Source organism: Fringilla coelebs (assembly GCF_963513975.1).
Source record: "Fringilla coelebs genome assembly, chromosome: 4".
Taxonomy (NCBI): domain Eukaryota; kingdom Metazoa; phylum Chordata; class Aves; order Passeriformes; family Fringillidae; genus Fringilla; species Fringilla coelebs.
Window position 1 is genome coordinate 58,185,391 of NC_140032.1, and position 12,460 is coordinate 58,197,850.

At 40.5% G+C, this 12,460-nt stretch overlaps 1 protein-coding gene across 1 annotated transcript; it reads left to right on the forward strand.

The window, feature by feature from the left end:
* The first annotated feature begins 581 nt into the window (after positions 1–581).
* Positions 582–10,511, forward strand: TMEM184C (transmembrane protein 184C). The gene is made up of 10 exons (XM_084204273.1): positions 582–900; positions 2,664–2,794; positions 2,892–2,928; positions 3,646–3,851; positions 4,775–4,849; positions 5,613–5,706; positions 6,600–6,712; positions 7,398–7,497; positions 7,952–8,123; positions 8,576–10,511. Exons 1-10 carry the CDS (start codon positions 784–786, stop codon positions 8,866–8,868), a joined length of 1,338 nt encoding a protein of 445 aa, XP_084060399.1. The 5' UTR covers positions 582–783; the 3' UTR covers positions 8,869–10,511.
* The last annotated feature ends 1,949 nt before the right edge of the window (positions 10,512–12,460 follow it).

Here is a 12,460-nt window from a genome sequence, read left to right on the forward strand (position 1 = left end):
TTTTGCATTATTTTGCAATGACCGTAACTTTGCAGTGTTGGTAAGCCCGCTGGAGCTTTCCCGTCTCGGCTATGTCGCAATCCACTGCTGGCACCGTGAGGCGCGGCTCTCCGGGGCACTGCGCAGCCCGGGCGGCTCCCAGGGAGGCACTGCTCGGGGCCGTGCTGAGCAGGGCAGCTGGAGCAGCGGCTCCGCTTTAGGCGGCCGCGCTGCCATTCCCGCTGCCATTCCCGCTGCCATTCCCGCTGCCATTCCCCCTCCATTCCCTGACGCGCATTCCTTCCCTCGGCTCCAGCCGCTCCGGGAGCGCGGCACAGCCCACTGCCGGCGGGCGGGGGGGGGGTAGGGGGAGGTGGAACACACCAACCCTCCCAAAGCTGGGGGGGGGCACGGCCGCGCGCTTCCCCCTGGCTGTCCCCCCGGTGGGCGGGGCAGCAGTGATGGGCAGGGCTTGAAGCCAATCAGAGAGGCCGGCGGGGCGGTGCAGCCGGAAGCGGTGCGGGGCGGAAGGGCCGCGGGGGCGTGAGCGGGGCAGGGCAGGGTTGGGCTGGGCTGGGAGGGGAGCGCGGGGCGGGACCGGGACCGGGCCGGGATACGATACGGAGCGCCACCGGCATACCGGGCGCAGCCGGGATACGGAGCGCCACCGGCATACCGAGCGCAGCCGGGATACGGAGCTGAGGCACGGAGCTGAGGCGGCCGCCCCGCCGGTGATGCGCACTCCGCAGGGGCTGCCGGCCCGCTGAGGTCGGTGCGAGGAGCGCCGGCGGCGGCGCCGCGGCCATGCCGTGCACCTGCGGGAACTGGCGGCGATGGATCCGGCCGCTCGTGGTGCTGCTCTACATCGTGGGGCTGCTGGTGGTGGTGCCGCTCTGCGTGTGGGAGCTGCAGAAGCTGGAGGTGAGGGGCGCGGCCGGGGCCGCTCCGCCGGGGCCGCTGGCAGCGGGCTCGGCCCCGGGCAGGGAGGCGGCGGGGAGATGTGCTACCTCATCGGAAAAGTATAAAAGTATCGAAATCACGGGTGCCAGGAGGATGGATCTAGTCTCTGCCCAGCAACAGGACAAGAGGCAACATCAGAAGCTGATGCCCGGGAAGTTCCACCTGAATACGAGGAACAACTTCTTTACTGTGCAGTGAGCACACACTGGGACAGATAGTCCAGAGAGGCTGTGGAGTCTCCCCTCCTGGAGATATTCAAGAACCATCTGGACACAATCCAGTGCCATGTGCTCTGGGATGACTCTGCTTGAGTGAGGAGGTTGGACTAGATGATGCACTGTGGTCCCTTCCAACCTGACGCATTCTGTGAAAGGACAGGCTGGAAAAGTGCCATGGTGCTGCTGGATTCGTTTGTCCTGCTGCTAAAGCCCTAGTGAGCTTCAAAGGAACAGGGCAGTGTTTCTTTCCCCTTTTGTTTCCATAATAGTTGGTGTTTGAAGAGTTGGTACAATTCTGAAGAAATTCAATTCAGCCAGGAGTCTCAAAGTGACAAGAATGGGTCAGGTTGAAGCGGACCACAGTGCATCACCTGGTCCAACCTCCCTGCTCAAGCAGGGTTGTCCTAGAGCACACGGCACAGGATTGTGTCCAGACTGTTCTTGAGTATCTCTGGCAGGGGAGACTGCCCACCCTCACCACACAGTCTGTCCCAGTGTGTGGTCCCTGCACAGTAAAGGAGGTCTTCTTCATGGTCAGGTGAAACTTCCTGGGCATCTGTTTCTGCCCATTGCCTACTGCTGGACATGACCAAGAAGAGTCTGGCTCTCTCCATAAGTTCATCATAAACTTAGATTTTGAAACTTAGTACTAATGCTGGCATTCATAAAGGTATTTCTGTCTGTTTTGGGGGAATTTAGTAGAGCATCTCTATGGATAGAGAAGCTCCTTTTTCATGCTGGTGCTACTGTAACTGTGGTGTGTGAATTACACACACATATGATCACATTGCTTCTCTAACAAGAAGTAAAATTTTAACCTTAAAATACATGTATTGTTCAGTGTGACACAGGTCTGTGGCCCTGGAGGTAGGCTTTTTCAGGGTATAATTTTCAGAACTTAATGACAGATCTGTCTTTAATGTGTTTAAAATTTTCAGGTTTGAATTCCTGTTCTGATGCATAATGCATGTTCGCATAATAGGTGTTTATGTCCAAGTTTATACCATTAAGTCTGATACTCGTAGAGAAACTGATCAGAAGTAAGACTAGAAAACAACAGGAGACATGGGATGTTGATGTAAAGTAGGGGATCAGAGAAACGATTCTCATCAAAGGAAACTGAGAAGAGTCTCCTATGTTTCTCAGGTTTTGGTACTTAGGATTATTAGTTGTTTTTCAGAGAGCTTTGATTTAAAATTTCAGCCCTGTGTTTTAGCAGACATTGAGGTCTTATGTATCTACATCCATATCTATTTCAGTTTGTTACATGAAAACTAATTGATTACTATTTGGAGCTTGATTTTAAAGCTAAAAAGACTTTAAATCCACAGGTTTTCAGAAACTTTATAATGCAGCACTGAAGGAAGACAAGTTCCATACATAAAACAAGAAATCAGTTGTGGCTTTTGCTAAAGGAAATACTGGGCTTTACTCTGTTTTTGTGGAATGTTTTGTGTACTTGTAACAACTTGACAGTTATTAAGACTGAAACTTTGATCTTGCAAGGTTGGAATTCATACCAAGGCATGGTTTATCGCTGGGATATTTCTGCTAATGACTATTCCAATATCTCTCTGGGGGATACTGCAACACTTAGTCCATTATACTCAACCTGAATTACAGAAACCAATAATAAGGTAATATTCCACGTTTTACCTATGCTACAAATATTGGATTTAGTTCAGACTAAAAATACCTTTAGTAATCTAAAATGTTCTTTTGTTGTTGTAACAGGATTCTGTGGATGGTGCCGATTTACAGTTTAGACAGTGTAAGTGTTCTCTTGCTTGTTACCAGCTCAATCAAATTCTGTTTGTTGTGGGAGTGAGGGAAAACAGTGTCAGGCAGAAACTGTGCTGCATGGAGGGGTAGTCCTAGAAACTTCTGGGCATTCCTGTTTATGGAGTATAATAGAAGCATAATTCTAGTCATACCACATTCTTCTTCTGGAGATTTCGGGTTGCTTTTGATAACCTTTCTGAACCCTGTCCTTGAGTATCCTTTATGATGGATGGGGAAGGAGGTATGACAGGAGCTTGCTTTTGGCCCTCCCATCTTAATAGCTGAAGTGGAAACAGGACTGATCCAAGAACTGCCTAAAAATTCAGTGCTGTACCTTCCTTACCCAAGTTAGGCTTACTACTAGAATTCTTTCCTGAGTTGTGCTTAATGCTAAAATGATTCCTTTTTGGTTCAGGAGACAAAGGATAATATCCTTTGTACAGTACAACAGCATTGTGACAGTCAGAAACTGAGAGCTCTGACAGGTGATCCATAACCACAGTTTCACTAAAAATAAAAAATCCAGTTTTGGTCTGCAACTCACCTGTGTGTGTTATTTTGTAGCTGTAGCATTGCTCTCCCCTTAGTTCTCCCAGCCCTGTTTGATCAGTGCCTGCTGGCTCAAGAGCTTGTTGAACCCGTGTTGTCATTGGAATCCCTTTTGTCTTTCTTGCACGTAACCTTTTGTGTACCTCTCTTCTTGCAGTGGATAGCTTTGAAATACCCCAAGATTGCAATATATGTGGATACATGTCGAGAATGCTATGAAGCTTATGTCATCTATAACTTTATGGTTTTTCTTTCAAATTACTTAACCAACCGGTACCCAAACCTGGTGTTAATAATAGAAGCGAAAGATCAGCAGAGACATCTGCCCCCTCTCTGTTGCTGTCCGTCGTGGGCTATGGGAGAGTGAGTATATCATGACATCTTCAAGCTTTAGGCTGTGTAGGCAGATCCAAACATTTTCTTTTCATATTTAACAGCATAACAATTGCTGCTTGATGGAGTGAGTTTATGGTTTGTATGTGTTTGATCAGCTGTGAACCTCTGCTGAAAGCAGCTGTGGACAAGTGGCAATCAAGCTATAAAACATCCTGTGAATTGGACTTAGTCACTAACATGCACTGATTGACTCAGGGCATGCTGAAGGAAACTTTCTTATTTTTGAGAAATATTAGAAAAAGGTCTGGAATCTGCTTCCTTTGCTCTTTGCCAAAAACCTCACGTGGTATTGGGAGTAGACTAGGTAGCCTATTGTTTTTACTTCAGATGAAGGGTGAAAGGCCTTATGCATCTATACTGTTTATATCTGAATGCTTAAACTGATAAAATCTCTCTCTGTAAACTGACAAAATCTCCCTCTCTCTCAGGAGATTTTGATTTTGTTAAAGCTGTTTGGGGGGAAGGGAAGTGGGCTTCAGTGGTCACAGCTTCTTTATACAGTTTGCCCTACTGGGCAAAGAGCTTTTGTTCTCTTAAGCATTTGGGGCAATTATTATGATTTTTAAGTCTCTTATGTTTAGACTCAAGTTTTTCTTACATCTTCAAACACAGCAAAAATTGCATTCTCTTTGTTTAGCCCAGCCAGAAGCTTTTAATGGCTAAAATAAGCGAATCACTGAATATTTCCTGTAATGTGTCTGTAAAAATCCAGGTGTTTTGTGTATTTTGTGTATACACACGATATGATGCAACATCTTCAGTCCTGGATGTAGAAGTTGAAATTACCATAAAATTAAAATTTAACTTAGTAAATCTACTGAGAATAGGAATCATCCATAAGAGAATTGTATTGAAATCCTTGTACAATGAATTTTTTGTTTCTCTTTCAGAGTTTTATTATTTAGATGTAAACTGGGTGTTTTGCAGTACACTGTTGTCAGACCATTTACTACCATTATTGCTTTGTAAGTATACTGATAAATAATTAATATTGATCTTCAGGATATGATTTTGAGTTACACTGGAAAGAATTGTCATGCCCTTTGTATTGGATCAAGGCAGTTTGAAAGCAGACTCCTGTTGCATGCTAAATGGGTCCCAACAATTTGAATCAACTTATGATTTCTTTATGGCTTTTCTATAGCAAATGACAATTAGCAGAATTGAAATCATAAATACTTAATGCCAGCTTCTGTAATCAGTGGGATAAAATCTAAAGTACTGTTGGGGTGGGAAAAACATTTTTATTATCTCTTAATTTTTAGATTCTTTTTTCTTCCTCCCTTTTTTCATTGACTTCAACAACTGAGAATTTTTAAAGGCAGGTTTCCTGTAACTTCTAAATTTTTTTTAAACTTTGCATGTGACAAGCTTGACTGTGTGCCTTCATATCAGACAGCCTGTGTTTGTAAAGGAACAGTAGGCAGTCAGGCATGATGATGCTGCTGCAAGCTTAATTTCATGAGCTTTGCATTGATGGTCATTACTGTTAATTCTGTGGGACTGCGAAAAAAGTTGCTACTCACAATGAATATCCACATAAATATTTCTATTTAATATATATATACACGTGCTGTTGGAAACTGATTCTTGTGCAGGCCCCGAGTGCCCATATTGGAGTACCAGAAGAGATTTTGAATTCTAAGGATTGATTGATATAGTGAAGATGTTGCACTTGAGGGAAGTGATCTGTTACTCCATAGTGATTAATTCTAAAAATTCTTCCAGAATTTGTGAACTGGTGGGAGTGTATGATGAAGGAAACTTCAGCTTCAACAATGCATGGACTTACCTAGTTATACTTAACAACATGTCACAACTAGTGAGTATCAGGAGTACATCTTTCTGCTCTTGGAATTCATCCGTATTATGTGAATCTTCTATGTGAGCTGTTGGCAGTGATTGTATTAAGGTCTGGTAATTCTTACGGGTAGAATATTTTCTATTTTAAGTCAAAATTGCTCTCTGTTAAATATTATGTATGAAAAACACTGGAAAACCAGATAATCTAAAACTTATATTATTTTTACTATGAAGCTCCATAAAGCAAGCACCTTTCTACCCCAGATTATTTGATGGGTGAGGTGGTATGGCCCAGGCATTAGAGCTGCAGACCTGCCCCTCTCTGTTAAGAGATGACTCCACAGCTTCCTCCCAGTATTCATACAAAGAATCAGTATGTTAAAAATGGTGATAACATTCACAGGAAGAAATGAAAATGGTGTGTGCAGTGCTGAGAGTCTGGCCTACTCAATACCTTTTCTGGTTGGGTCAGCTATCAGATAATGTCAGGGTAATATGTCAGCCCCTAAAATTAAGAGTTTCATTTTGGAGTCCATGGATTGCTTTTACTTCTCTTGGCAACAGCAGTAGGAGTCAGAACAGCATAACAACTGGGATCATTTGGAAATTCTGTCCTCCTCTTGCTGCCACCCTTGTGTTTGATGGGTCACTGTCACAGAAGGAGCTTTCTGCTTTGACAGCAGTCCCAACAGCAACACCAACTTTTGTGTCCTGGTTGAAATTATTGGAATTTCAGGAATAAAAAAAAAAAAGTGCTTTAAAACAGAAAGTCTTTAAAAAAAAAAAAAAATAGCATTTTAAGGTTGTCTCATGCTAAGATACATATTTTAACTATAGAGATGGTGTAACACAAGTCCCTCACAAAGTAAACATGGATTTGAAAGCTTTCATTCATTTTGTTTTCCTTGTCAGTTTGCCATGTATTGTCTGGTGCTGTTTTATAAAGTACTGCGTGAGGAACTGAACCCTATTCAGCCTGTTGGCAAGTTCCTTTGTGTGAAGATGGTAGTTTTTGTTTCTTTCTGGTAAGTGGATTTTTGCTTGTTACTTCTTGCTCTCAGGGCAGATCATAAACGAGCTAAAAAGGCTAGACTTGTTACTGAAGTTAGAGGGCTTAGAATGTCTACCCATAATCTTAGTGAGCTGCAGTGAGGGGAAGCGGGGGTACTACTGTGTTGGAGAGAGCAGTCTTGTTCACTTAAGATTATTTTTTAGACTTGCTCTTTTGTAAGGTGATTCTCAAGAACATAATTTATTTTAGAATCTTTACTTGAAGTTATTTCAGAACTAATTTTTTTTTTCCTTTTAGAAGTAAAAAAAATTACTTTTTCAAAATAAGTTACTGTAAGTTAAATAAAAATTTCTGTTTGAGCATTGTTCACACTTAGCTGCTAATGAGGGAGTGTATTTGACTATCAGAGCATTACTCTCTGAGCTACAGCAACATCCTGAAAGAGAAGAAACTTGTTCTAATGACTAACTGGAGCAACAAACTCTTCTTTAGTTCTCTGTTCTGTTGATGTTTAGGGTCAGGGATGAACGACATCTCTTGTTAAGTTTGTTTCCTCCTCTTAAAATCTAAGTAAATGAACCACAGAGTTTTTTTAAAGATTCTTCCTATGTATATATGACCAGATTTGCTTGCAGATTTTTTGGCACTACTGTTACAATTCTAATACAAATACTTCTTATAATAAATTCTCTTTATAGGCAGGCTGTGCTCATTGCATTGCTGGTGAAAGTTGGTGTTATTTCTGAGAAACACACCTGGGATTGGCAAAGTGTGGAAGCTGTGGCTACAGGCTTACAGGTGGGAGCAGATGGTTATTTCTGGGAAGAAATGGTTAAATGTAAGATTACATAGCTGATCTCAAGGAAATACGTGGAAATACTCAAGGAAATACCACAGGCTTGATTAGTAATGATTTATTCTAAGCTGGGCTAAGTTTCAGCCAATGAACCCATGTGAGTTTTATGCTTAACACTTCTATATCCATGGCAGAAGGAATGTGCCCCAGTGAAATAGGTCTGGATAGCCTTGCATTTCTTTTTGCAGGTATTTATTGTAGAGCTGCTGCTTGTTAAATTATCTCTTGAAGTGAAGTCCTCTATGTATGGCTCTCTGAAAGCTACCAGGAATATCCTGGTGGAAAAGTAGCTGATGTCAGTATCCTAGGGCAATTGCAGCCTTTCAGTTGTAGAAGAAACCCAGAACTATTTTTCTCCAGTTATGAATTATTAATTCAGTATCTCTGTCATTGCAGGATTTTATCATTTGTGTGGAGATGTTTCTGGCTGCTATTGCACATCACTACAGTTTTTCCTATAAACCTTATGTTCAAGAAGCTGAAGAAGGCTCATGTTTTGATTCCTTCCTTGCAATGTGGGATATTTCTGATCTAAGGGCAGATATTTCTGAACAGGTTCGAAATGTGGGTAAGTAACAGACAGAATTTGTACAATCTATCAACAGCATCTGTATTTCCAGCTTCATATCACACTATTGCCCACCTTTAGAGCAGCCTGAGAACATTTTATTACCAAATCAGTGGCAGCTGCATGCTTAGAGGCTTTAATGGTTTATCTGGCACTTTTTTCTTTCCAGAATTTCTGACTGATTTAGAGTCTAGTTCTTAATTTTTCTTTTAAAAAGAAAAGGTTAGGTAAATTGTTTTTCTCTTAAATGGAAAGACATACATTTCTTTGTTAAAACTAACAATGCCCATATAAAACTAATACAAAACAAAGACTTATCTTCTAATTTAACATGACTGTTTTAGAGTTGATGTGTTCAAAGACAACATCTAAAACATGACTGTTTTAGAGTTGATGTGTTCAAAGACTAGTGTTGGAAGGATTAAAAAACCTTTCATTTCACATAATTCTAGGGAGGACAGTTTTGGGCCAGCCAAGGAAAATGTTTTTTGCTGAGGATCATGAACAAAATGAGCATACAAGTTTACTATCTTCATCTACTCAAGACCCAATTTCTGATGCTTCTTCAATGCCATCTTCACCCATGGGTCACTATCAGGGGTTTGGACACACTGTGACCCCTCTCACAACACCGACGACAGCCCCTGCAGTTGATGGGATTTTTAACCCTTCTGCCAGCCAGGATGCTGAGGAATCACCTGAACTAGAGAATAACTTAGCAGAGAAAGTTCTGGAGAGAAGTTAAACTTGGCTTTTCTTTGAATGTGTCAAGGAGTCATGACATACTTGCCACACGTGTCCTGTTAATATGTACTGTTAAAGGATGGAAGTTGAAAAGCTTGGGAAAGCTGCTGCATGGACAGGAAGAGGATATGGTATGGCTGTAACTGACACCTGAATCCAGAATCTATAATGGATGTGAGCATCTGTGAGTACCCCATGGATATGAAACACGCACACTGTAAAGGTTTCTGCGTAAATTTAAGCATTATCTCCTTAAACTGCTAAATGCTTCCACATCATGCCAAAATTACACTGAATTTCGTTAGTGCAAAAGAAACATTTTTAAAAATCCTCTGCTCATATAAAAATGAAGTGCAAGTACTACTAACAATGGGAAACCCTAATTCTAAGAATGTATTTTAAGGAGAGCAGTAGCAAAAACTGTGTTAACTTTGCTTGTCTTAATGATGGTTAACTTCCCTACCCAGTGCTGAATGGAATGTGGGTAAAATGAAAGCTTCTGTACAGATGCCACCTTCTTCCCATTCCTACATGGCTAAATAAAGTCCTATCATGAAGATAGTTACTACCAAGCATTATTAAAGAATCTCTACAAAGAAAACATTCCCTGCAAGCCTTGCTATCAAAGTCCATGCCCAGATCATACGGTTGGTGTATCTGTTGTCTTTTGAGGCTCATAGTTTGTAAGTCTTTTATATCCAGAAGAGACAGCCAGGATGGTAGGTTTTGGATTAATACTTTACCTTGACTATTCTTTTCCCTAGCCTTCTAAAGTAAGAATAATGGTTACTTACCTTAAAATACATAGAGGGGGAATGAAGGATATCGAAAAGGAAGTAGAAAACAAAACTGATTTCTTTATTTTGGGCTGCAGTAAGTTCTTTAACACTTAAGGTTTTTTTAAGCTGTTAAAGCGGGATATCTTGTGTCTGTAGTAATTTGTGTTCTTAAATTTGTGTCTGTGTGTGATTGTATTATGCTTCTAGTATAGTCTAGATTCAAATGTAATAGCTATTTTTTTTCCCCAGAGAAGACCTTTGCTGAGGTAAAACTATGTAGTAATCTAATACTGGAATTACTAGGACTAGATTTCAGCCCAAGAAGCAGTACACTTGTATCAAAATGTTACTTTGCAAAAACTGACAATGTCAGTTTTTTGTTTTTATCCCATTATCAGATTTTTACTATTATTGCATGTTTGCAATCTGACAAAAACAACCAAACCAGTAGAGCACTACTTTTTAAATGACAAGATCTTAAGTTTCTTTTCCAGCATTGTTAGCATTTCCAGGATAAATGTTTAACTTCTGGCTGTCAGTAAATTCATCTTAAGTGCTTTTTTTGCAGTACTAGTGTGATGTAAATATTGCGCCTTACTCACTAGGCTGCATATTTTATAGCTGAGTATGTACTTGCTGTATCTGAAGTTAGTGAGAAAGTGAAAATCATGGTTTTCAATTTGCCAACTCATTGCCTTTGTTGTAAATAAGCAATTAAAGATTTTATTTAAACCTTCTATCAATTTGATTTACTATTACAGTAATTTAAAGGTGCGAATGATAAATGACTACAACCATCCTCATAGAAGAAGAGGATCTTAAGTAGAACTACTGCAAGAGTTTGTGTTTTCAGTATTTCATGGCTTGCACTGTAAAGGGAATTCTTGTTTGGGTTTATGAAGAATCAGAATCTTCTAATCCATGCTTGATCCCAGATATCACGCTATGCATGTACCAGCTTTGCTCTAAAAGGAAACAACTTGTACAGGCTCACAATGCATTGGGACCTCAGTGCCCACTGCAGCTACTACCAGAAATAACCTGATTTCCTGCATGTACACAGGTAAAAAGGGGCAGGGGTAGGAGTAATAAATATCTGAGAAAGCAGGGCTGCTGCAAGCAGAGTAGCAACTCTGCTCTAACTCTTAAAAACCTCACTCTGAAGAAATTTTTTTTAATACTTGAAGTTATGTCTGTTTGGTGTGAAACAGGTTCAAAGAGGACTTTGATAGGAAAACAGCTATTTAAGTGTCTTGGTTAATTCTTTCAGGGTATTTCTTGAAAGCTACTAAGTTATTATTCAGTTATTCTATTTGCACAATATAATATTCCTGCTTGTTTGTTTCTTTCTGGGAGAAAAGTTATTTTTTTAATTGCAGTAGCTTATAGGATCGTACCTTTCCCTAAAGACTGCTACTGAATTTAAAAAATAAATACAAATGTTGCAATGATACCTACCCTGTCTTTTGAAAACCACTACCACAGTATTCCACAGCAAAACCGATCACAATTACATAAAAAGTTCATTTGCAAATAGTTCATTTTCCTCCTAACCCTATTTATTCCTCTGTTGTTTTATGCCAAACCTTCTCCCAAGTTTTTTAATCAGAAGTCTTGAGGATTGCTCTTGCCTTACTCAAGGAGACTAGAATGTCTTTCATTTGTCTTAGAGTCATTTTCCTTTCATCTTAATCACTAAAATCTTAATAAATACACCTAACCTACTCTGAAAGGTTTTTTTTTTAATCAGAGGTCTTCCTGCACAAGAAACCTAAACACTTTTCTATAAAACTGCACTCTGGTGAAATCCCCATGTACCTACCAGGTTTAGTTGTTAGACTAACTTAAAATTTTATGGATCATGGTTTTAGGTTTTGTGTTTAAGAAACACTGTAGTATCAGTGTTTTTATGTAGTATCAAATCCTCTGTCCTACTCTAACTCATCTGCATTTCATTATACATCATATCCCTTGGATAAAGGTTGGTATCCCGTTACTTAATCTTCAGAAAACATGACTTTGTGCCTCTACTTTGGAAAAAAATAAAATGGAGATGTTTCCTCCACCCTTCTAAAAGCAGCTTTATTACAGCAATTTCTCAGGTGCAGGTTCAGCTGAGGCTGGGACAACTCCAGCTCTAACAGTCCCTGAAGTTAAACTGAGCAGACTTTACGGAAATAAATAGAAATGGATATATAGAAATAAATGAAACTATCTGAAATGTCTGACCTAATGAAAAGTATATAATGACTTCAGCAGGCCCAGAACTTATAGAAGAATAATTTTTGGATGGCTCTTTATACTGGCTGCTGTTAAGGCAAGATCACAGAATTGCCTCTTCTCTATTAAACAGACTGCACAGTAAAAAGCAGCTTAGCTACAGAAAAATCTTGCTAACAATCTTCCTCCTCTCTGCAGAGGTAAAATCAGTGCTGAGTTCAAAGCTTTTTTTTAGTCTTCCACTTGTATACAAATATAGTAGAAGGAACTGGTTACCTGCATTATACCAAGATGTAATGCTGTAGATCAGCAGGAGCACTGCAGTGACTGATGTATTTTATACAACTTGCTACAGCTAATTCCCATTGTATTCCCAGAAAAAATTCTCTCGGGGATTCTATAAAGTTTACCAGTTTTACCTTCCATTATATAGCTTGAGTTACCCAACAGCACTCCTTTACAGCTTTTTAGAATGCTCTGTGTGCAGCACTATTTTGTAATATGATACTGCAGTTGGAATGCTGTTCAGTCCTCTTACAAGGGTAACATCTCAATACACTGATGTAGGAGGCAACTGAGAAGTTGAATCACAGT

Excerpts from the sequence above, each read along its gene's own strand:
- TMEM184C (XM_084204273.1), top strand. The coding sequence starts at position 784 with ATGCCGTGCACCTGCGGGAACTGGCGGCGATGGATCCGGCCGCTCGTG. Across the intron at positions 4,850-5,612 it reads TTTACTACCATTATTGCTTT|AATTTGTGAACTGGTGGGAG; the intron begins GTAAGTATACTG and ends AAATTCTTCCAG. Across the intron at positions 6,713-7,397 it reads GTAGTTTTTGTTTCTTTCTG|GCAGGCTGTGCTCATTGCAT; the intron begins GTAAGTGGATTT and ends TTCTCTTTATAG.